We start from the raw sequence: 25,590 nt of genomic DNA, 5'->3' as shown, positions 1-25,590 counted from the left end.
ACATATATTACACTTCGAAATAGCCAGGTATAAGTAGTTTTCGTGTGCACTTCGTACGTACTGCGTTACATGCAAATTGCAAGTGAAAGTGCGCAATAGATTTCCAAAGGCGAATCAATTAAACGGCGGAATCTCTGTAACGTGCACAAAGTGCCAGGAAATATGTTAAATGCGTTCCACCAACTTTCTTGGCTTGCCCATTTTATAGACTCGTCGAACATTTAAACAATATAGCCAAGAATATACATACTTGTTTATATTTAAAACACGAATCCGACGTCATTTGCAAAAAGGACGACAGTATGATCGAAGATGTAGGAACGGTGAAAATTTTTCTGTTTGAAGAATTACACGTGAAAGCTGCAAAGTATCCGCGTCTTTAGAGACACAATACCAGCAGTGGCGGCCTTCTCGAAATAGACGAGAAGCCCAGCCCTCCAAACTCGTCCGAAAATAAAACAGGTTTCTTCCCTGCGAACCACGCTGTCCAATTGGTCGTCTCCGTTAGAAGAGTTCTCTGATTAATTGACAATTAAAGCGGCCACGGTTTATAGTTTATCGCAATGTTTTATAGTAATGCATAAGCCACGATTTCGCTTTCCGTCACAGAAACAACCATCGGCAACTGTACAATCTGCGAACAATTGTTCAAACAAACAGCTAGGCTCATGTTTTCTTAATGCACGAATTACATTATCAAGGGCACGCTCGCTGCTAATAGAGGCACGCCGTTACTATGAAGAATTCCGGAAGTTTCATTATGCGTTTGCTTGTTAGTAGTGTTTGCAGTTTAAAATAGAGGCGAGGAGGACTGTACAGAAAGTATGCCTAGCGATGAGCTGGATAAAATAGGAATTTTATTTCGACGTATCTTTGCCAGTAACCGTGATTCGGTACACGATAATTTAATATATTTATAATCGGTAGGATCGTGTGTTCAAGATTTGATTTTAATAATGAAATGTGGGATTTTGAATGTTGCAATACTGTTCGATTAGTATTTTATAAATGACAATCGAATATATTTATGATCAGTGGGATCGCGATCAACATCTACTTTTAATAAAGATATGTAAAATAAAAGATTTCGATGTTACCGATTTACTATTCGATAAATAAGAATTGTCGCGATCGAGGACTATTTTTAATAATAAAATATAGAATTGAACACTACAATGTCAATTAACATTAGGACTATCAAATCAGTCAAAATATCTAGCTTTTTCTCCTTTACACTTCCTGTAAACTTTTTTTTGATCGTGTTTAAATGATTTCAACCTGATGTTAAAACGAGTTCGGTATTCTCATTGCTATTTCTAATATAAATAATCGTTATCAAGACCTAGTTGCATATACATCTTGTGTCGTGTATTTAAAGCGACCAACTCCATCACGCTTGCTCCATCTTCGTTCCGATAGTCCTCCCAATTCATCTTCTTTATATTCTTGTGTTTAGAATAGTCATCGTCGTCATCGTCCTCAATATAATCATCCTGAACATCCTTTTCATTTTTCTTTGAAACATTACTCAATAGCAAACGTCCTAATACTTGCGCTTTCGTCAGATTCCTTCTTGATATACCGTTCCTTGCGTGATCATTTTTGTCGGAAAGGTCTCTCTTCCGCAATCGCTTGTCAAATATTATTTGAGGCCATTGTCTTTTTTTTGCTGTCAAATCTAGTGATAATTTGAATGGAAATGAACCTGAAAATTCAGAGGCTTCTTTCTTCTTATTTTCGTCTGGAAGCGAACCAAACTCTTTATCAAATAGCACATTTCTGCTTGGTCGACCGACAAGTTCCGCGTATTTACGATTTGCCTTCTGTTTATTCTGGATCGTAGGCGTGAGTTCGGTGATTTCATCAGACAATGGCGGAAAAGCCGTTAATCGGTCCGATAAGTCGTTGGCATCATCGTAGAGTTCTGTTGAATGTGTTTCTACGAAAATAAACATTAAATAGTAATTTCGAATGTACGGATGCAGTAATAAACTCTTAAAAATTCTGAGTAAGCATTAAAAATTAACACATTACCTATCGAAAGTCTATTAATAGATTTTTCATCGATCGATTACGAATACAAATTTATTAGGAAGCCCTTAATTGTCAATATTCGATTTAAAAAAAAGAACAGTTAGTCGTCAGTAATAAGAAAAATATCAATTTTCAATCATTTTCATGAAAGTATATTTAATTCCATTAGATAACTGTGGCAGTACACTTTCTTCATAGATTAGCAATTTCCACGTCATTTTACCATTCATATATATCATACTATCTGTCTAATTAATTTCTGCTGTACTTACTTGATAACACGTGGAAGTCACACATGGACACCAAACTAATGAACAATAACAGAAACATTTTCACTTTCCCATAGAACATATTAACGATACTCTAAACGCTCTCTAAACATGTCGGAGTTATGCTATTCGTTAAAATTCTCGCACTGATCTAGCAAAGCCGACTGTAGGCCGTTGTGCCACCTTGGGACACGGATAGACAATGGCGTCGACATTATTGGAAGATCATAATAAGTTATTTACATTGGTGTTACGTGGATGTAGCAACTGATAAATAATCCTTAAATTGTAAACATCCGTAAATAAAGTTATCGAGTAGAGAAACTTACGGCTAAAAGAGCAGGCGCATTTAACAATGTTGTACGAATTTTTTTTTATACTTTTCTCCAAAGTGAAAAATCAATGCGCATAGTTGGAGAATAGATACGTTCACAGTTCAAGTGTTAAATGTGCATTTGGCGCGACAAGTTTATTAAATTTTAATTTTAATCTTCCATTAGTAACAAAAAATTTCTTTTGAAATGTATGAAAAGCATCTTATTACAATACATGATCTACGCGACAGGTCTAAAACCATTATTAGGAATTGGCGGTGCGTTGTACGACGTGTACATGTATCTATTGAAATCGTGAGGAAAATATTCAGGTATTTGTTCTCGAGGGAATTCGTTGGTGGCAGAAGCGTCTGGAGGCGGATTAAAATAATAATTGTACCGTTCGTCTGAGTAAAAGTTCTCCGGCTTATCGTACGACGGTAAATTGTAATTAAGGTGATCGTAATTATGATACTTGTAGTTGTTCGTTTCGGTAGTAAACTCGACGTGATGTATATCTTGTGGATATCCAGAGTAATAACCATAAAACGGCGGACTTGTTGTTTGGTTATTGGTGTTGTTATTCGTCGTAGTTCCATTGATCATTAGAGGGGGTGTGTTCGTATCGTTTCTCGTATTCGAAACATTGGTGGCAGCCTCGCCCTTGAGCTGCTTCGTTTTATTTGGACTGCGAAAAATGTCGAATAGTTGCGAGCCGATATTAGAGCTATCATCGGCGTTGTACTCCGATAATTTATCTTGTTTTCTCCTTAATTCCTTTTGCTCGTTACAGGAACTGGCTGCTTTAAACATCTATTGCAACAATATCACATATTTATCGTCAATAGATTCGCAATAAATTCAAAATTGTTAAAGCTTTTGGAAAATAATAAAAATGAACGTGCTGAAAACGATGCAGATATAAAAAAAAAACATCAGCATTTTCAGAAGCCCAAGGTATGCAATACGTTTTCTAAAGCAAGAATACTTTAATCTCCGTAATTTAAAAAAATGTATAGAAATGTATACGGGAAACGAAAAACAAAATAAGAACGTGAACAGCTTTAAATAGATGAAAGTTTGTTATAGAAGAACCGTCAACATTTATTGTCCAATAGCTAACGTTACCAAATTCTCACCTTCTCTTCCGCGTGCCGGTCGTCTTCAAATTCTACAGCTCCGCCAGCCTCCACTTGAGCGGTGTTCGAAGTTTTCAGATTCTCAACCCTCTTGGCCTCTTCTGTATATTCGTCATTGTTGTTCAACAAGTCGACCGGCTTTTTGTTCCCGAGCAAATTCAGTATCTGTTCTTGCTGCGCCAGCGATTGCACGTCGTTTTGCAAACCGGCGATTGGTTGTAAATTAACGGGGCTTAACAGGGTATATAATCCAAACGGAGTGGTAAAGATATACGGATGCGGCACGTACGGGTAAGGGCCGTAAATCGGAGCAATATGCGGTGAAACTCGAGATGCATCGAAATTTAAAGTCACAGGCAGAGGCTTAGCGTACGTTTTCACTGGACCCGTTAAACCGGCGACACTCAAACCGGCTAAAAATGCCAAACTCCCTAAGATTTTACTCTTTCTTATCGGAGAGTTCGCGTTCCCATCGATGGGTTTGTTTAATTCTTCTATTTTCAACGTACTTTGCCTTGGCGATGGCAAACCCTTCCATAGAGTCGGGGTTTTCGGTGTTTGATTTTCATGGTTCTTCGTGGTGACTGCCGTATCGCAATTTAATACTAGAATAGAAGCGAAATAGTATTTTGTGGCTAGAAATAGTCGCGATTTTATACTCACTGTTGCTAGAAATCGAGGCGATTAGAAAAGCGTAGATCAAGAAACTCATTGTGACTGCGCGACGGTCAAAACGAGAGTGGAGAGAAACTAAAGAAGCTCTTTAAACAAAATTTTGTACCTGCGGGTCGCCCCCATGTTCCATTCTGTGAAAGTTCCTCAGATACCATTGAAAATATGTTAATTATCGCGATGTAAACTTCCTCATTAGGATATGTGGGTGTCTGCTGCAGAGTCGAATACGGAAGCGAGTATCTTCGAAAGTTATCAATTATTCTATTATCGTAGCTATATTTTTCGCATATATTTGTAAAAGATATGGAAGTATTCATGTGCTATGTGATAACGTCGAAAATAGCGTATCGACGTTTGAAATTGGCGGGTACAACAGAGATGCGCGCGCATTTACCAGTAATTCCGCCATACAAGAGATACTACACACACACTGACATACACTCACTTTTAGAAGTCGGATAAGTTTCCTGCAAAAATGACCGATGCAGCTGGAGACAATATGCAATTAGATGAAATTGATACTAACTTAGACTTTGCGGCTCCGGAAAAACAAGAAGCTCGTGCATATCTGCGCGAACGATTTCTGCGAGTGATTACTGGAATTGTTGGTACGACATCGTCATATTTCCTTCTTTATTTAGATTTCATAGCTAAAAACTATGTCGTATTGATCAAATTTAACAACAATTATTGGTTTCTTTGTTTTTCAATTTAATTAACCGCGAAATTATTTAAATATGGCGCCAATGTTAAAGTGCAGTTCCTATGCGCGAATTTAATTGATAGGAGTTTAATTATATTTGATCTCTGTTGACAAAAGTTACAGAATCAAACAATCATATTATTAGATAAGAAAAATGCAACGAAATTGTTAATGTTTGAAAATTATCTTTAAATGTTGTATAAATTTCAAAATTAGGTTAAACAGGAATTACACATAACAAGTTGAACTATATTATGTTACAGGTAAGAAAGCAGAGTTTTATTTATATGAAAACACTCGAGTTTCTGCCGAGTTTCGAGGCTGTGATATAGACTGCTTGGAAGTCTATGTACGTAATCTGGAAACACCATTAGGAAATATTCCACAAGCAGTTTTGAGAGCAAATGACATTATTTATATGGATGTGAAAGACATTAACACTGTACAATGATGTATTCAATCATAGGTAAGTAATAACAGTACTTCTACTATATGTAAAATATCTATGTTAGATCATTACATATTTAACATATAAAATAGGATACATAAGATGCGTCAATTTAATTCCAAAGACTATTAGGTAACTGTAACGCTTTAAACACTTTAAATACTTTTAAAATGCAGTTGATAATGTCCTGCAAAGTTTCTTATACAAATTATATCTATATTAATATTACAACTGTAACTTTCATACTAGTACCAAATTATACTTCTTTTTTATCATTAAATTAAACCAAAAAGACCGTTATTAGTTATCACTAACAGTGCCATCACTTTCACTTATTGGTATCCATTTATTTAAAATGATTTTTTAGGTTTTGGAAAATGCACTTTTGTATGGACCTTCAGTATAGCATTTCCTTTTGATTTCCACAGCTCTTATTCCTATAATTTAATTCACTGTGCTCTTATTTCTTTCATTGTTAAAACTTATTAAAACATCATACATTTTGTTTAATTCTTCTTCTTTCCATTGTTCTAAAGAAAATGATCTTTTATGACACGTTTTGTTCTTGGAAAACACTCTAAAATTAAAAATATACTACAAAAGTAAAAAATCACGTTTTGAATGAATCTTCAGCCAAGTAGATCCTACAGATCGCAAAATCACTCAAGCACATCATTTAATGGTAGAGGGCCTTCTTTCACACACTATAACCATCATTAAAAAATTTATTGTTTATAACTGACATGTATAACCATATTTTTATATACAGACGTTATTAAGTACTCGCTTGAGTATTTTATTACTTCTATGAAGAAAAGTAGTCTTTTTCAGAGCATAAATGTTTCATAAAATTATTATATGTAAGTTTTGTATTTCTTTTCTCAACACAGAGTAAACTGTGTTGATGTATGATTTGATTTGATTGTATTCAAATGTATTCTGATAAATATTTGAACAAATGAATGGAAAGAATTCAACGAACTAAAAATATTAAATTGTATTTCTGATCAGAGAAAATCATCTTTGTTCTAGAATTATACATTTAACAATTACATCAAAAATTAAACATACATAAGTTGAACTGTATATCTTACAGGTAGAAAAGAAGAATTTTATTTACATGAAAATGCTCGTGCTTGTGTTGAGTATCGAAATTATGACATAGACCGCTTAGGAGTCTATATACGTAATTTCAGAATAAAAGTAGAAAAAATTCCTGAAGCCCTATTGCTATCCAATGATATTTCTCTAGATGCATTAATAAGAGGTATGTAATAGATTCGTAATAATTTTAATTTACATAGGAAATAAATTGTTATTTTTAATGCAATTTTATAATAACTTACACAAATATTTATGTACAATTCATAGTTTAAGATCGTCGCATGTTCAACATCGTATTTATTTCTGAAATGATACGTCGTAGGTGATCAATGATTTCTTTAAGATGCCTATTTTTTAATACAACTTGCTGAAAAACATAAACAACAGTGTGTAATTCATGAAATTTAAAGAATCTATTTTCTATATTGCATTTTCAATTACAACTTACCTCCATGATTTCTTTGCTTTCTTCGCAAGCCAGTCTGTAAGCCTCGGATGTCTTTTTCTCATCAGATTTCATGTCCCATTCTTCTTTTAGAGGAATTAAACTTTCTATATGTGTGTACTCCATACCTTGTAATTGGCAGTTTTCATTGCATTTTTCATAAATCAGTCTTAAACGCTTAAATAACAGTTTTAACGTCCTTAGTTGTTCTTGCACCTTATTCTTCTTCTCATTAGCTACACTTGTTCCTTGGGCCATTCCTGAAATTTTAATAGTTGTTTAAATAGTACAATCGAAAGTAATTTATGTAGAAGACATCAATTTAATTCTACATACCATTTGGTGGTTGTAAGACTTTTAATGTTTGGAACACTTCTAAAGTGCGGCTGACGATATCTTGGACAGTTTCTTGTCCAAATCTGCATAAACTGGCAGTGTTAAATTCCTTAGTTTGCTGTTGTTGTGGTGGAGGCTGCGTAGGAGGTACAGGTGTTTGCGGCGTAGTTGCTTGATTATTTGTTTGATTATTCTGTTGTACCATAGCTGCTTGCTGCTGCTGCTGCAATTGCAATTGTTGTTGTTGCATCTGCTGCATCTGTTGTTGCATTGCAACAGATTGTTGTTGTTGTTGCTGTTGTGCTAATACTTGTTGAGTAGGCATACCCATTGCATTTGTACCTACACCACCCACACCTACTCCTACTCCTACACCAACACCAAATTGTTGAGGGCTCACCATACCTATAATGATTTGAATCTAGTTCTATCAAATTTACTAGTTTCTTATATTAATGTACTCACCGCCCTGTTGAGGCCCCATTAAACCGGATACCATTTGTCCTCCACCAAACTGTGTTCGCATTGCAGATTGCTGTACATTAGGAAATCCAGAAGGGAAAGGATGTTGTTGGCCCGCCATATTTTTCAAAATTTATAATTTGCCGATATACGATGGCAGAGGAACAATTTATCAGTAGAGTTAGAAAATTTTTAGGTTATGTTAGGTTATGTCATTTTAATACTGCACGTTTAACAGTTTCACAATTCGTGGTACTAAATTTTTGGGTTAATTTAATTGATTTTTACTTGTATATGAAGAGTCCAAAAGTCACTAATCAGTACGTTGGCAAAATGTGCAAATTGTGTTCGTTGCACATAAGAAGTTTTAATCTATAACTTTCCGATGTTTTCGCTTTCTATTTGAAATTACACAAAGAATTACACCATCTTGACATTAGTAACAATGTAACCATAAAATATTCATATTTTCTACGATTGCGTGCTATATAAAATGCACGTCTCACATATTACGTTATAAATTGTTGACATCACATTGCGCACGTGTGCCACGCTAGTAGCGACACCATGTTATATTATCGGCTTCTATTCACATTAATCGATTTTCGAATTTTTCAAAAAGCAATTTTCTATGCGAACTCAATATTCGTGAATATACTATTTTTATTCAAATGTAACATATTATTAATATTGTATTAAATTTTTTAAGTATTGATGCGTGTAGTTTGGAACAACACAATGTAAAGATAGATAGGTATTCAAATTCGATTTTAAAAATCTGTATTTGTATTTTTATGTGTAATTACTCTATATTTAAAATAAAAATATATTCTTTAAACGTTATGCCAAGATTATTTTATTTATGTGCTTGGTTTTCTCCTTTTGTAAATATTGTTGTAATACTTCAAAATTTTGTTATATTCAATTTATTAAATTACCGTACAAAAGATTCTGCCGAATTAGTTTCTGGGGAGTGTATATATAACAAAATATTGTTTAAAATAACATTACAATAGAAGAGATTATCAAAGTTAAAAATTAATATACATTTTTCTTGAATATTTCAGTGATGACCATTTAATGTATAATGTGATATTATTTCTAATAACAATGTATTATTATTTCTATGTATAATGTATTAATTTCTACATAAAAATTCTGTTACAATAAAATTCTAAATCTTCCAACGATTCATTTGAAAAATTCTTTTGCACCAGAATTATGAGTATATGCATAGTTTTCCGATATTTCTTTTAAAAATAGCAATGTATATATAACGTAGTAAGAAACATCTACGCTTTATTCAGGACCAGTAGCTTCGAAAGTTGCAGTAGAAGCTAAACAATTCGTTTGTGCCAGAATTATAATAGCGCATGTTTTCTCCATATTTTCAACTTTTAAAAATAATGGTACACCGAAGTGACAGAAATTTATACTGAATGCAGGAAAGACAAGTAGCTCGAAAGCATCTCCCGCAGGATCAAAGTCGAAGTGAAATTCTTTGGAAGATAGGTCAGAATCGGACGGTATTCGAGCGATGTCTAAACAGGAGATAAGGTCAGCGCGCACAAAATGAACAGAGCAGACGGGAACGGGCCAATCTTCTGTCTCCGTGCACCTTGCTCGCTCACAGGAACATAGTTTTTTTTCCGTGACAGTCAGTGTCCAACAGTCTGTCACGAGGGCTGTTCAACGTTAGAGAACCAGTCTGCCAGCAAAAGAAACGGTACCTGCACGAAGGGCAACCGTGGACGTTCCCTCGCTCTTGTTAGAATGCTTCGCAAGCAACTTTTCTTCGTCGCATTGTTGGCACACATAGTGTCCCTCTGCGAGGGTAGAACGACCCAAGACCAGACTTTCATCGGCACGCCAAAAACAACGGATCTGCACGTGAACGGCAGCCACAGGCGCGGAGTAATTGACCTGAAACGATCGACCAGTAAACCAGTGAACAGTGACACCTTGCTCGAAGACTCAGACCAGAAGAAACCGAAAATGAACGGTTTCTATGAATCATGTCCTTACGAGACGAAACAGCTGTGCCTAATCTTTTCTTTGTCGAGGATTGCTAACGTTCACGTGGCTGCTCCGGATCAAACGAATCGAAGTTTGAAGACGCCAGTTTTTCCCAGCGCTTGGAACGATGTCGGGAATCTTAATGAGGAACTGCGTGGAAACGGATATCTCGATGGGCAAAGGATACCAGTGACCTTGAAGAAGTCGCCCAACGTTCATTGTAAAGCAATTCGCGACGTTTACATACCCGAGGCGAAGCAGAATCTGCCGGCTTTCGTTTGTAAATTTCGTGACAAAACGTTCGTCTTGTCGAGCACCAGATTTCTTCAGGATCGGCGGCTGTATCTGGACATAAACGTTGATGAAGATATCTTTCAGAATCCAAAGCGTGTTCGAAAGATTTCTAGGAGCAACGAGTTCAGCGTGATACCAGCTTTGCTGGTTTTGAACGTTCCTAACAACGATTACAGAATCGAGGCACGGGCCCCGACTTTCGACGAGGGTAAAGTCAATCCGGATGAAAGAATCGATAAGAAATTATCGGAGTCCGCTCGTCGGGGAGTCATTCATGGGATGTTGTGATAGCATCGTTATCTTTCAACGAAGAAAATGTAATTGCATTCACGCAGTCAGCTTTTTGTACTTTTGGTAACTGAATAAACTGGTTTTGTCGATTGTAACAAATGTTCAGATATTTTATTAAATTTCCGCAATAAATTACATGTTTCATGGTAGCCGAGTTATGTTCTAGAACTGTTCGAGTAATATTCTCTCTATATGGTTAATAATACTTTCTACATAGAACAATCAATAATAACTTACAATAAAGTGATTTCACTCTTTTAATACTTTGCAATAAAGAAATTCACTCGCGCGATCCACTAAACAAGTATGTATCACAAAATTCTAGTGCAGCCGTAGTACTACAAGTAAGTCTCACTATGGACAGAATAGTTGCTTCATTTTGATTTCTCTTCTAGATTTTGTTTCTTTGCCCGCTCCGTCTCATCCAATATTTCCTGCGGAACATCCGCGTCTCGGAATCGATCTGGATACCGTTGATTTCTGATATTCTTCTTGCCTCCGAATATAGATGAGAGAATATTTTCACCTATACGAAGGCCATCCTTCATGCGCAGTTGAAGGGGATTGTCGTTAGCGATTTCATGTATTTTGCGGTCTACATTCGTCGACGGTTTAGGCGTCTGAGAAAGGTCTTTGACACAACCTTTCTGTACCTCTAAAATCTTTAATTTGTCCTCTAACTCAGCTTGCATTTTCTTCAAAACAGTTTTGTCTTCTTCCATTACTGGCCGGAGCTTGAACATATGAAACCATTGTTTTAACTGCGATGTTGAATATGATATTATTGCATTAATGTCGAAATCAATTTTTAGAAAAAACCTTTGATGAGGTAGCGTCGTTAGAAAATTTAACAATATTCCTTTGCAATCAAGACAAATATTTTTACTTCTCTATTAGGAATCATATTAGTATACATATATTATATTAATTTCTTTAAGGGATGTTTTTTCATATGGAAACAAAAGAGAATTATTTAGAAATTTTTCGTACGGAACCTCTCTCGAATATTCGTCGAGAACGCATACGAATGACGTTCCACTAATGACTGCTGCTGCGTAATTTGTAAAAGAACCTGTCGTATGATTTGAACATTAACATCGACTTTCAAGAATGTGATAATCAATAAATTAAGGACGCGTGAGTCAATAGCACATGTAATTGTACGTACAATTAAAGCTTCATCAACCCTTTAACCCGAGAAAATTGTCCGAATTTCCAATTTTGTCTAGTCATTTAACATGTTTATTAATACTGGCAATTTAATTTTTTAACTTAGTTGTAACGAAATTCCAGTTCACATAAAGATATAGAAAAAAATATATTTATTTAACAGCTAATCTTGAGTTCACTATATATAGGAATTTAGTATAGTTCGAAACTCAAAAAGAAAGTTCCGTTCTTGAATTTTATTTCATAAAATATCTCTACGGACTTAATATCATCGATGATGTTCGCTGACATAACTTTCAAAAGTTTATTTTTACTTTTCCACCGTCGGAAACCGCGCGCATTTAAAAGTTTAAGGTATTTGCCGTCGGTGTAAATATACTACTATTAATACAGTATGATGTATGTATGACTTAAAAGGACAATCGAATCGATGAGTCACCGATTTCATCTGTTGATTAGGCATTGTACGCGAACATCGGTTGAAAAAAAAATATACATTATACAGAAGCTACGAACACAGTATATTCAGCAAACACGATCGTGATTCTCGGAACTGTCACGTCGATTATTGTTGGTGCGCATACAATGGCCATGGCATACCACCCATCCTTGTTAGTGAAAGCATTTCAGTTGTTAAATCATTCGAAAATTCAGCACGAAGGCTGCACGAAATCAATGAACAAGAAACTTGAGGCTCGTTACCTGGTTCACTGATTCGGAGATCTCTTTGTATTTCTTTATTTCTGCGTCGATATCCTTGTTCATTGACCCTTTGCATATCTTGTCTATCGGGGAGACATCGTTCTCCGCTTTTCTAATACGTTTAGCCTCTACCTTGATTTTGCTTGCTTCGTCCACTAAACTGCTATCTGTGGGACCGTTAACATTAGGTAAGACGGTGGCCTGTAATGCAATGTCGAAACACTTAATTGGCTACTGAAGAAATTTAGTTAGAAATTTGACAAATTGTTACGCGTAAATTGTACCATCAGTTTAATATGCGAGATATGTCATGTAGCAGTGTAAATCGGGATGAATATGTTAGTAAGAGCTAATGCAATATAGTTCCTGATAATTAAGTGAAAGTTAAAGTAAATACCTTATTTGAATTGTATTTTAATTATTTGTTTTCAGAGTGTTCTTTAGTGCGTATCGTTGAATGCATCTAATAATAAAAGCCACGGTAAGTACGATATCTTATTTACTGTATGTTAGTCGTTTTTTAAACCTTTCACAAATCGAAGAAAAGTAGAGATGTTAGAAAACGTGTTGAGCTAACTTTCCAATCTAATTGGAACACTTTTGATATCAGCATTAGCTGTCACTCGGTGACAATTTTAACAATGGAGGCTGAATTATATTATTTATTTAATGCACATTTTAATGCTTTTCTGTTGCAACAAATTAACAGATCACACTAACGTAACTGTTTAACAGAATCGTCTTGAAACTATGATCAATATTTCGATGCCAATAATTATTGCGATGATAGGTGACGACAGATTTCTGGAACGATTATGCTTCTAAGTTCTGTTTCTATGGCAGAGTCAAATTACCTGTTGCACGGCCGATTTTTCGTGGAATGCCTCCGCCAGCTGGGGATTTATTTCTTCTAAAGGCTGATTCCCGTGTCTTATGTACACCGGGATATAACCTGCGATATTGGGTAACGTTTGGTACGGTGCTGAATCTGCAAGGCGATTAGGATATCAATTTACGTTGAAGCTCACGAAATAAAAGTGTACGCGTTATTCGGTCGAGCAACTCGAGCGGAGTAGTTTTCTCTTCGAGCACGTTCCGAACTATTTGATTGATTATAGAATAGATAATTCGATGAATTCGCAGTTTCCGAAGTGTATCTAATTTTTAAATGTATATCATTCGTCTATTAAAGTACTCGTATTGTGGCCGCGGTAAAGGGCTATGAGGTATTAAACAACCGATTTATAATTAGGCTTATAAATGGATAAGTGGTTCAGAGTCCATGGTTAGGGCCCGTTCGTTTCAAACTTTTATGTGCAATTTGATCGAATCACTGATCGTAACGTATAATAGAAATGGGTAGGTGTAACAGTAAAAAGACTAAAATAATTAACATTTCGTTTACCGGATGTCTGTAACTAGTCTTTTTATTTACTGAGCCATATGCGAAAGAAGCTCGATAATTTTCCTTGGAACAATAATCTCAGAAAAGGTTTCTTATATCGTATTAATCGAAATAGTTGATCGAATTATCTATAAGCGAAATTGCTGTTGCTTTTGAACAACTTTCGAAGAAGTTATCGATTCTCAATTTTCCTGCTACTGGAAATCGTTATTGCTCACTGATTAAGATAGAGCAATTACTTAAAGTATTGCGGAAGCTCTGTAATGATAATAGCAGGATCTCTTACAGCGAAAGTCTCAGATTAAATTCCTTGATGGTTTTATAGGTTGTACCGGTTTCTAGAAATCAATTAGGAAGCAAATTTAAAACTATAGCGATTATTATTAATATTCCGATATTCTTTACACGAGGATAATCTTTTCTGAAATTGGATCAAACGATTTCAGGTTTTTTTTTTAATAAGTTTGAAAGTTTAATTTACTAGACTATGTCCGATTAATTGCGTGCAATTAATGAGAGAGTATAACATTTTTAATTACTTTTACAGATTTCGATCGGTTTAGTCGACCAATTTGTAAAGATGTTTCACATACGATAATACATAATACATAATATTGTTAACGTTTCTTTTTAATTGCGTTCGTCGAGTGATTAATTTAATAAATTAATTTAATAAATGTAACAAGAGTTGCAAACAGTATTTCCAATATTTTTTAATTGTTTTAATTTATCCAGCATTTTAAGTCCAGTCATAAATGCATAAAATCCGCAGTCTAGCAGTATACTATAACTATATATAACAATAATTAATTCAGCAGTAGCATGAGTCAAAATATTTTTGTAAAAGAGCACATATTTCGTTCCATATCGTGACGCTTCTGTATCGTTTAATGAGCTTACAGCGCAAAGTCACTTCAATTGGCGCTTTCATCTTTAACCCCTTGAACGTATTATTACTAACGTATTATTATTAACCCCCTAAAAACGTATTTACTGTCAAAGTAGTAAATATTTTCTTCTCTCGTCAAAAAGAAATTTTGAAATATTATTTCACACGAACAAGAATATTTGATTAGTTATTTCCAATACTTTTCGAATACTTTTACCCATAAAGTCTGACTGTGCACAATGCCCATCTGAAATCCCCATAATTTCTCACGGTTGTCCCACTATCTTGTCCACTAGTGGACTCGTATGCACGTAGCCCTTCAGCAACGGCCGCGTCCTACGCACATTTCCCTTTTCTATCACCTATTATAAACCGGCTTCCCGTGATAGCAAAGGTTTCCGTAAACGCGCGGAAGCATCGTTCATCGAGAATCAGTCACAAAGGTCCCTTCGTTACGCACACTCAGAACAGTTGATTCTTTTTTTTTTTCTTTTTCTCAAGGTGGTCATGTTATTTTCCACAGTGTAACACTTCGTGCCTCGGTTCGGTGACTAAACGAAACTTCACGGCAGATTTTCGGGTCCCCGGCTCGACTACGCGGGCGATTTCGAATATTCCTGTTACTCACGGACATGACCAATAGCGAGCGATATTAGAAACACAAGATGGTAGACCCTGGTATTGCACAGCATCTCAGCAGCCTGCATCTTTGAACGGTACTGAGCCCCCGGATCGCGGGGCTTCCTCCTTTATATGTACGGTCCCCTCTACCCTTCGATCTCTACTCTCTACCACGAAGAGGTCCCTCGGGGTTAACGACGTTCCGTTAATATCCGAGCAAAAAGTCGAATCTTCCTTTACTTTCGGCAATCGGAACAATGGCTATTAGGATACCCTTTTTTCCTGGAAGCCGACCGGCGATTCGGGCTGCAACTACTTTCATCCTCGTTCCAGGATCCACCCACGATCGTCGAACTGTGCGTGCCGACGGTTAAATTGACCACACCGGAACGCTTGTACCTTTTCTGATGTATGCTGAAATTAATAATGAATTCTTGCGATTTTGTTTGCAGCTTTTCGGTATCGCGCGCTTGGAACAAAGGAAATGTCTGCGATCGTCAACTGAGCTGAACAGAAATTATGGATTGGGATGTAGAGTGGTAAGTAATACAACTTGGATTTTGTGCTATGCTATATATTTTAAATTAATTCTTTCGTAGATCATATTCACATTTTTGCAAACGAAATTCATTTATTTCTAATTGTTTATGATAACATTCGTGTTATATTTAAATACTAATAATACATTGATTTGATTTGTAAGAAACTGAATATAATGTACAAAAGGCTTAATTTGAAGTGCAAAACCTGAATGGTGTGTTATAGTTTACAAGTTGTTTTATTCTTTGTGATGTTTTAAATCTTGTAACACGAATATGATGATGTGTGTATCAGTTTTTGAAGATTCTGTGCAATACAGAAAATTTGGAATATTTTATTGGATGCTATGCGATGCATTGGAAATACTTTCTTTATCTGCATATTTCAAAAGCATCAACGAAATTTTGTCACGAATGCGTGAGTCAGTTTACCTAATGAGTTATTTCAGAAGAACCATTAGTGTTATGAACACATGTGATGGAAGCACCATCGATGCATAGAATCATTTTCATTAAAGTAAAAGTTACAGTGAATTATTGCACAATGTCCATATTCATTTAATTTATTTTCTTCGGATCTAAATTGCATCTTTATATTTGTAACATCCGTCATTATTGCGCAACTTCAATTTTTAATACATTTTAGTGCATACAACATTTTGATACATTGCTTTTGTCATACTTTTAACAGAGATGTTTAAATCGTGGCTCTATAATTATTCTTCCAGAGCTTATTAACTTTTAAGTAAGCATTATGTTATTTGCACTTTTAATTTATTGCACTGATAACAAATTTTATTCGTACAAGAAATGTTTTCATTTCATTCAAAGCAGAACGCAACCTTTTCTTTACATTATCCTATTTCGCATAGTAACAAAATAATACAAGTATTTGAATTGAAATCTACAACATATGAAATGCAACTTGATGCATCGTTCCAACTACTTTATAACAAAAGAACGAAATTGTTAAAAATAAAATCGCAACGCAGTATTTTACCATCTAGCAAAACAATTGTGACAGTATAAAATATTGTAATGCACGAATTCATCAGACAATAATGGTTAAGATATATTTATTCAGAATTTTAGGAGTATGCCGAATCCACTATGTTGAAAGAGACGAGTAAAGAATGTAACATAATCTCTGTTACTTTTTGTCCCGAATAATTAATCGAAACTGTTATTAATCGAGTTGCTACAAAACCAACAGAACAAAAAATGATCCAAAAGGATCCCATGAACGGCATGCCATCGTTGAGGACAGATTCGTTCTCTTCGCACAGGTAATCATACAGCATCGGGTTGCGAGAGATCTTCGACCTTGAATCTTCTTCTTCCTGATCGTTCATGTGAGTCCGATACGAGCAGCAGGACGGCGTGTAAATTTTATGAATTGAAGGTCAGTTTCTCACATGTGTGCTTAACAAAGTCTGATAAATTGTAATATTAATTCTGTCGGATGGAATGTGCCGCTAATGTCCATAAACATTTATCGCAGTCACGTTTTATAACCGGCAGAGACGATAACTATATTCCAATCGTAATCAGGATGATGTTGATTATACCACGGTGAAGTAGCATATACATACGAGCATAAATAAGAATCCTTAATCTGTATTCGCATCAGCAAAAATATATCTTTGTTTAAATTATATTTCTTTAGATTAAATATCGTATAGGTTGTCAACTTAACGAAATTATTTCACTTATGAGGCGATGAGATATATTTACGCTATAATTACAAACAGTAATATATTATAATATACTATAATAATTACTAACAATATCATTAAATACACGTAAAAAATGAATGGATGGTGTACAAAAATTATGAAGACATTAAAACAATTTAAGAATATTGTTACACTATTTTCGTCTTATTAAAACAATTAGAAGAGGAAGTACATTTTTATTTAATATCTGTTTTTGACAATTGTGTCCGAAGAATATTGTTCAACGTAGAGATATGCGCAGTTTATTAATTACATATCCAAAGTGTGACTAATGTCTCGATTTTCAGCATTTCTCTTTAAAACAATACGCAATAATATACAAACAATATACAAATTTTTTATAAGAATGTACATAAAAAGCCAAGTATTTCACGTCTATTGCAAAATATCTACGTCGAAAAATTAAACGAAGATTATTCTCTCGCCGAGCACTTGGCCTTTGATCAATATTGGTCTAAAACATCATTAAGCTGGCATTGAATAACCATTTACAACCATAAAAGTATTGTACTGTCAATTTAGCTTTACATAACGGTAACTAGAAGCCGCATCGGTTTTTCCTTTTTCCTTTTTTTTTTCTTTTTTCAAGAAAACAGGTCTCGTTTGTTTGCGTTACGGTAGTTTCCGTATGTGCAGTCTATGCGAAGTTAGCGTCCTCCCGAGAAAAAATCATACGGAATGTGTCTGCGGTTTAAAAAGGCAGTCTCTTGTCCACTTTTACGAGTATAGATTACTTCTACTCACGATCGGAAACGGGTTAACCTGGATGCGGAGTTCTTTCTTGGTACATACATTGATACCGACAAAATTGTATACAAAAACTGGGTGGCTGTCCGGCTTTGATGTAGCCTTATTGCGACGAATAAAAGCCGCAGGGCGATGATGTATCCTGGACGAAAGGTCAGGATCATCGCGGAACAGGAATTTATGTGTTCTTCTTAAATCTTTCCATTGCAACGCAACTGACACGTGTAGGTATTCTCGTTCGATGTTCTGCGTTGTTTCAAAATTTCTCAGTTCTTCTTATTATAACGCGAAGAAATTTTTTTCACAAAGGAAGAAAAACGTTTTCTTAAATAGCCGCTTAGCTATTGCTATTAATTTGTTACGTAAAGTCAATTATTATTTAATATTTAGTGTATTGTTTGAATTGCAAGAACGAAGTAAATGAAAATTCTGTTGTTCCGAATGTGTGTGGTCGAAAATTGGAATTTTTCAAATTATTACGAGACGACAAAGGATAAGTTTCCATTAAATAATCAGAATAGATCGATTCGTTTTCTCTTTTTTCCTTTTTCTTCCTCGACAAAAAATATTTACACGTTTATTATTCCAATCGATCACTTATCGTGATATTTTATCGATATTTTATCAATCACAGGTCAGAACTTCATTTTATAAAATTGCTTTTGATCTTCCGCTGAGAATACTATAGCTGTTATCGGACCAAATCATAGCCATAAGGTAGTTTCTACAATCTACTTTTACAACCGTCTATAAATTAAATTTTTATTCTTCTGAGAAGTTTGATTCCTCTTATCACCGTGTCCAATATCCCCGTACAATCTTGTCGAACTGCAAGACATTTATTTACTCCACGGGACTAGTAATTAAAAATTGCGTCACTTTCCATTTTATATTGCTCCGGCACCGGCCAGCTCTATTGCATGACTAGCAACGTATCATCGATCGACGTCCCCTTTTCCGCTTATGCTTGTCAAAGAAGGATGTAAGTGACTAGCGACTAGATACTGTATTGCCGGATGTGGATGCGTGCATAATCTCGCCTATTGACACAGTTCAATATCAGGTTTAGTAGGTCGATCGCATAAACTTTCCACGTTATTTTGGTAGAAAAGGCTGGAACGCGCGTACTTTTCTACCTTGTTTTCTACCTTTTCCACCTTCCACGCTCGCCTCGATCCACAGATAAGCAATGCTTTAATCGAATACCGGTTTATTATAAATATTACTCATCGTTTCACTGATCCTAAGCGTTAGCAGCAACATTGCTAATTAAGAGAAATTTATGTAGAAACTGATTACTGGTTGAACGTTTCATGGAATTCATTGCATAAAGCACACGGCGTACTGTAATGTTATTTTTGGCTATGCTATCATGATTGGAAAATATTATGTTAAAATTAACTCTTCGCGGACGCGGATTTCTTAAATTGCTCAGATTATTTAAATAATGGGGAAAGCGAAGAATTTATTCGGGTATTTTGTTATGAACATAATCAAATTATATATTTTCAATTTTCGGTATAAGACTAGCTTAGTTTAGCTGCAGTTTATAGTTTGAAGCAATAGTTTGTTTGCAATATTAAAAAAAAAAAGATTGTGATTTAAAATGAATTGAACGAGACAATTTAGAAACGAACAGTCGAGCGATGTATTTGGTTATCGATGTTCATTAGAAATACACATATTTTCGCCTTTTAAATAAAAAACAATCTCACCAATTGTGTCAATGGATCATATTCAGCTTTTGTGAAAGGGTCCATTTTATTTACAAAAAAGTGAATTTATTTAGAAAACATAAATATGGTATGCGAAAGGATTAATTTGGAATGCAAAGAAGTGAATAAGATCTCTGAAAGGATTAATTTTGAATGCAAAAGGATGAATATGATCTACGAAAGGATTAATTTGGAGCACAAAACCTGTATATCTCACTAAAAAATCTCCCTGATTGCTAGACCGCGGACCTTTATCCAAAATAAAAATATCTAATTTAAAATAGATAAATTTATTTACAACTTCAATACTTGCAATAAGTAGAAACGAATTCGTCAGAAGCTACTCACCGCAGCCGTAGATGCATAAAATCCTGATCACCTTCCATCACTTGCGATTCATTGGCAGCTAGCAAAGAAAGTTAGTTCCCAGCGTAAAAATAGACCAGAGAAAATAAGTGTCGGATCGCACACCACTCGCCAGATCAGGTGAAAATAATTCGATCAGCACCTGTTCCCCATGCTAAGCATGCCCCATAGAACGAGCCGCAACTAGATCGGTCGTACTTGCCAAACAGGATGTTCTTGTTGCATTACGAGTTGTCTGAGATTATCAATTGACCGCCGTACCGTGCCGCGTACCTTTCGTTAATTGAAGCGGCTTCTTTCGAACGCGCCGATAGGCGAATCCTCGCCGAATCACCGGTAGCCGTTTCTCATGATTTTTGCGGGAAACGGAAAATCTCGATGGGAACGAACGGTGCACGCTTCGGATCGGCAGAGCTTTCCGTTCGCGCTCCAGCTGGATGCAACCGGTTTCGTTTACGAGCCTCAACGCCGGCCGAGGATTAAATTAAAGCCCCGTCGTTCTGTAATCACGGACGAACTTAAGTCATACAACGATCGGTTTCCCGTGAACAACCGTTCACCGAAAGACGTTATCCCGGGGAAAAAAATTCTGTCCCGTTCCACCTGACGATATTTCACTCGGCATATCGCAGTCCCGATTGGTATCGGTATCCGTTGAAGTGACTCACAGATGGATGAAGCCGTGCCGATCGCGCATTCGCTTTCTCGATGACTGCGTTACCGACGTGCACCGACGTTGGCCATGCTTTCGGGACGCCTGTGTAAATCATTCGACGTAATTGATCGTCCCCGAACCTGGAAGCGCCGGCGATAAGAACATTATTTACGAATATTGTTACCTCGGACGACCGCCGCTTGCATTCCAACGGATTCGCGGTGATACTGCGATCGGCGAGGCGATATGTAATAATCGACAAGTCGTGCACGTTATGGGAGTTATTTGCGGAATTGTTTTGTTCTCCTCCTGATTCGTGATCTGTAACGTCTTCATCTTCGATGTTCGACGTGAAATGATGTTTCATTTAGATTCCATTGCAGAATATTTCTTGTCTGCATTGTACTGTTGGTAATTCGGTTCTGAATACAGAAGAAACAGATATTATTTACAGGACAAATTATTTGGATTAATATTATGTATTAACTGCTTCTGAAATTCTATCCTCTGAAATTTCTTTTACACGCAGTTAAATCATTGACAATTCTGCCAATAAGCTTTATTATTGTATAAGCTTATTTATTTGTATTTATTATTGTATAAGCTTATTTACGTCGAACATCGAAGATGAAGACGTTACAGATCACGAATCAGGAGAAGAACAAAACAATTTCGCAAATAACTCCCATAACGTGCACGACTTGTCGCGATTAAATCATTGACAATTCTATCAATAAGCTTTATTATTGTACAAGCTTATTTATTTATACCTTTTTTAAACTGTTCTTTTAGATAGTCTTAATTAATACCGAATTATGGTTTTTAAGATTTCATTTTTGTCAGGCGAACAGCGAGCAGTTTTACATTTCTTAACAAACATCGTACAACCGCATCGTTTACAAATTGTTTACTCTTAATAATACTTAATATTTGTCTATTTTTGATGCATATAAATGTTTATACAAATGTCACTTAAAAATCATATATACTAATACCTTGTTTTCACTTTTCTACTTTGTTGTTACCAAAGAATTTCAAGCTACGAATATATTATCAGATTCCGTTCTACACGAACATTTTAAAGCATTTCAAAATATATTCATAGAATTCGTAAATTCAGGTCCCCCGGCGAATGTCGAAGATCTTTCGTGCGGAGAAAAAATGTTGTGCGATCAGTGCTACCGTTGTATGTATTTGTAGTCGCGAGGATCAAACGTTTCGGTACGATCGATCAAGGAATCGAGCAGTTGCCGAATTAAAACGGCGCGGCGTTGACTGCTACAGTCGTTAATCCTGCCACTTTATTAGTGACCGCAAAAAATCTATTCGGAATAACGGAATACGAACTGGGTCAGCAGTATCCACTGCTTCGTATCCATAGTACACGAGACATTGACCTAACGAAAACCAATTAATCTTTCAAACGAAGGGATTTATCGACCGAATACTGCAATGAATGGCTCCGTAGCGAAGTACGACGAACGCGTTCCACGGTTTGGCTTATTACCCACCTGGCTTAATTAGTCACGGGAGCAATTGCTGATACGTGCCACTGCAAACACGACCTACGTACGCATCCGTCCGTCCGACCGATCGATCCGTGATCGAAGAGTAATCGATTATAATCAGAGTTTCGATCCGATCATCTTTTTCCACCAGATGACTTTAAAATTACAAGCCGAAGTGGCGATCGCGGTAATTCAGGCCTGTCAGCGGCATCAAGGATGACGATTGAAGTGTAGAAATGTAGAAAGTGGTACACATTACATGAATGCGCAGTTTTTGCGAGCTGGCTAGTTGGAAACTCGCGATCTTCATGCGCTTATGGCATATTCGAGTTTCGAAAATTCTTGAGAACGATTTTATTGACAGAAATTCGAAGCGTTTTGATCTGCTGTCAACCTGAATAAATAAGAGTAATTTTGTATTAAATTCTTCCTAAATTTAAAGTAAATTCTCCCTAATTGACCCTCAGCTTTTAAACAAAAATGGACAATATATAATATATAGTAAAATATACATAAATAAAATATACATAAAAACGAGCCGTAAGGCTCGAATAATCGTATCTCCACTTCCCAAATTGTCCATTTTTGTTTCCAAGCTGAGGGTCAATTAGGCAGTACTTACTGCATTCTGTTTTTTACGAAACTGTCATTTATGAAAGTAGAAATTCAATAAATAGAAATGGAAATAATAAATAGGAATTTAATGTTCCTCATCGAAATTATAAAATCGTGGTCATGAAAAATTCGCAACGAACGCGTGGAAGAGACCAACAATAAGAAACTTTTATCCAGCTGCTTTGCAACTGACCCAGTCAATTGTTATTTTACGCAAAGATTCACACAAAGATTCTTTCGTCTCGTTCGAGTATTATTATATTAAAACGAAGATTGCTGAACGATGGCTCAAAAACCGCAATGCTAATCAGCGAACAGTGTCATCATTAGCATCTGATGACTGTGATAGAAATTGTAACGTTAAATTATTCCATCGTCGATGAAATTCCCAAGCGACGATTTCGACGGGATTCGAGCCGAGCACGAGAGCCCCGATTTTTCTGATGTATTCTCCGTTAAAATTTCGATGCAGACAGACTGCTTCCAATGATGGACGGAGAAACCAAGGTCCGATTACTTCACCCGTCGGAGTCAGTTTTTGTGTTCCGCCTCTGGTTCGCCCAGTTTTTCCTCATTGCTCTGCTTGGCCAGAAGACCTCGAGGGCTGATCGCATACGGCGACGGTCAACGACCGGAAAATACTCGTGAATTGTGAAAAAGAAGACGGTGAAGAAGAGGATTAGGAAAGCACTGTCCATGATTGAGACTTCGATGGAAGTCACTGCGCATTCGTCGACCTGCAGACCCACATTTTCACTAGGTTTTTATCAAGACGTCTTCTAATCGCTGTCGGACTTCTAATCATTGTTCTAACTGCTTTGAATCGGTGTATTTATCTAAGGCAACCCGTCGAACGAAGTCTTTTCAATCTTATGCTAATAGAGTGTCGCTAATAAATTGTGGATTTTACGCATTTATGAGAATTACTACGAGTCACATTGTGGAGAAACAAGGAGTGTGTTATTGTTTTACTAGCACGCGTATTTTTTCGTGACCAAAATCGTCGAGATAATTTAGAGAGTTGAGTTGATTTATAGTAATTTTATAATTTATTTCGTTTGTCGTTTTACGATTTTGGTAAACGTTGACGGATTGCATCCTAAGACATAAATCCGCGGACTAATCATTGAATTAGCATCGGTGAAATATTTCGTCTGGAGAAATTATGATCTCGCGTGCATGCTCACCAATAAATGAGAATGATTTTATGTACCTCGCCGGTCGACGGCGCTGTCAGCTCGTTTTAGTGCAAATAACATGATACAGGTAACATTACAAGTCTGAAAGCGATGGCTAACGGAACGGAAACTCGTAAGATATAAACTCATCTTCCGTTCTGGAGAAGTTATTAAGTTATTAACTTGTAAATGTCAAGCGTTTTTATTTAGTTTCGCTTGCGCGATTAACCCTCGGATTTGCGCATAAAATATAAAAGGCTTCTACACCATGAAAAGGCTGACAAATTAATTTTTGATTTAGTTATTGATTGGATTTTTATTGGCTGCTTATATTCTTATATTCTTATTTAATACCCTGATGGTATATAATTACGTTCATGTTTACTATTGATAAGTTTAATTATATTTAAGTTGTATTATTAACTTGAAAGCTATACGTTTAAAATAAGTAGTTTTACAAAATTAGAGCAAGAAAAATGTTTTCGCATTCGAATAGCAAATGCTATTAGATCTCATAAATTCATGCGCGTTTTCTTGCACTTATGAAATCTGCGCATGCCATAAATGCACAAGTATCCGCAGTCTAGTCATCGCTAATGATTGCACCGTCACTGCAACCATACAAATCATCGGGATACAATAAAAATAATTTCTACGTGTTCTCGAGAGCTTGCACAGGTGTTCGCCGGAGCTTCGGCTTGTATTTCGGCAGGGAATTCGTTGAACACGCGCGCGCGCGCGTACTCATTCTCTGACGTCGCGCCGGCTCGGAAAAATAGAGAAAAGAATCGGTACTCTACCGTTATGTTCACCCAACTCGCGCCATAATTACAACTTGCTACTTGCGAGATGTATACGACCAGCGATACAGACCTGGTCGAATGCCGGAGTACCTGCAGCCTTGTTTCTGCGGCGATTATAATAAAGTTGACTCATGGTGTCTGTCAATGTCTAATAACATGCGATTAGTCTTGTCTAATTTATGTTGCATATCATTCTAAGCGATGCAATCTGGGTATTTAGTCGCCGGACAACCTTCGAAGCTGGCGTTCATGTTAATCCCGCTTGAATCGGCGAGATTTTTCGAAGGAAACAATATTTCTAGAGAAGATTTTTTCCAGAAAAGATTTTCTCCTGGGATCGATATTACGTTATACATATACATAGATAATATTATCTTCTACTATACATTATGTATTCAGTTTATACATATT

At 36.0% G+C, this 25,590-nt stretch overlaps 5 protein-coding genes across 9 annotated transcripts; 1 reads left to right on the top strand and 4 right to left on the bottom strand.

Moving 5' to 3' along the window:
• Window positions 1–835: 835 nt before the first annotated feature.
• LOC117228939 (uncharacterized) lies at window positions 836–2,605 on the bottom strand. The gene is made up of 2 exons (XM_033485041.2): window positions 2,307–2,605; window positions 836–1,939 (listed from the first exon to the last, which is right to left on the bottom strand). Exons 1-2 carry the CDS (start codon window positions 2,383–2,385, stop codon window positions 1,317–1,319), a joined length of 702 nt encoding a protein of 233 aa, XP_033340932.2. The 5' UTR covers window positions 2,386–2,605; the 3' UTR covers window positions 836–1,316.
• Window positions 2,606–2,738: 133 nt separating this feature from the next.
• Window positions 2,739–4,954, bottom strand: LOC117228938 (uncharacterized). Its single transcript, XM_033485040.2, has 3 exons — window positions 4,420–4,954; window positions 3,757–4,361; window positions 2,739–3,430 (listed from the first exon to the last, which is right to left on the bottom strand). The coding sequence occupies exons 1-3, from the start codon at window positions 4,466–4,468 to the stop codon at window positions 2,858–2,860; spliced, it is 1,227 nt and encodes a 408-aa protein (XP_033340931.2). The 5' UTR covers window positions 4,469–4,954; the 3' UTR covers window positions 2,739–2,857.
• On the top strand, window positions 4,842–10,629 carry LOC117228819 (gem-associated protein 7). 4 transcript variants are annotated; one of them, XR_013034616.1, is made up of 4 exons: window positions 4,846–5,039; window positions 5,398–5,600; window positions 6,679–6,849; window positions 7,999–8,772. XR_013034616.1 is itself a non-coding variant. In XM_076525820.1 (3 exons), exons 1-2 carry the CDS (start codon window positions 4,907–4,909, stop codon window positions 5,583–5,585), a joined length of 321 nt encoding a protein of 106 aa, XP_076381935.1. In that variant the 5' UTR covers window positions 4,842–4,906; the 3' UTR covers window positions 5,586–5,600; window positions 7,999–8,772. The 4 variants fall into 4 exon arrangements, 2 of the variants coding, with proteins under 2 accessions (XP_076381935.1, XP_076381934.1); XR_013034617.1 differs by having other exon boundaries at window positions 6,954–8,772; XM_076525820.1 differs by lacking the exon at window positions 6,679–6,849 and having other exon boundaries at window positions 4,842–5,039.
• On the bottom strand, window positions 6,884–8,072 carry LOC117228818 (Mediator complex subunit 30). 2 transcript variants are annotated; one of them, XM_033484822.2, is made up of 4 exons: window positions 7,933–8,072; window positions 7,468–7,872; window positions 7,135–7,391; window positions 6,884–7,053 (listed from the first exon to the last, which is right to left on the bottom strand). In XM_033484822.2, the coding sequence occupies exons 1-4, from the start codon at window positions 8,048–8,050 to the stop codon at window positions 6,955–6,957; spliced, it is 879 nt and encodes a 292-aa protein (XP_033340713.1). In that variant the 5' UTR covers window positions 8,051–8,072; the 3' UTR covers window positions 6,884–6,954. The 2 variants fall into 2 exon arrangements, with proteins under 2 accessions (XP_033340713.1, XP_033340714.1); XM_033484823.2 differs by having other exon boundaries at window positions 7,468–7,836; window positions 7,933–8,071.
• On the bottom strand, window positions 10,611–15,445 carry LOC117228821 (uncharacterized). Its single transcript, XM_033484827.2, has 4 exons — window positions 15,325–15,445; window positions 13,257–13,390; window positions 12,403–12,603; window positions 10,611–11,264 (listed from the first exon to the last, which is right to left on the bottom strand). Exons 1-4 carry the CDS (start codon window positions 15,401–15,403, stop codon window positions 10,905–10,907), a joined length of 774 nt encoding a protein of 257 aa, XP_033340718.2. The 5' UTR covers window positions 15,404–15,445; the 3' UTR covers window positions 10,611–10,904.
• Window positions 15,446–25,590: the final 10,145 nt, after the last annotated feature.

Source organism: Megalopta genalis, chromosome 12, assembly GCF_051020955.1.
Source record: "Megalopta genalis isolate 19385.01 chromosome 12, iyMegGena1_principal, whole genome shotgun sequence".
Taxonomy (NCBI): Eukaryota; Metazoa; Arthropoda; class Insecta; order Hymenoptera; family Halictidae; genus Megalopta; species Megalopta genalis.
This window is presented reverse-complemented; position numbering and strand designations above follow the sequence as displayed.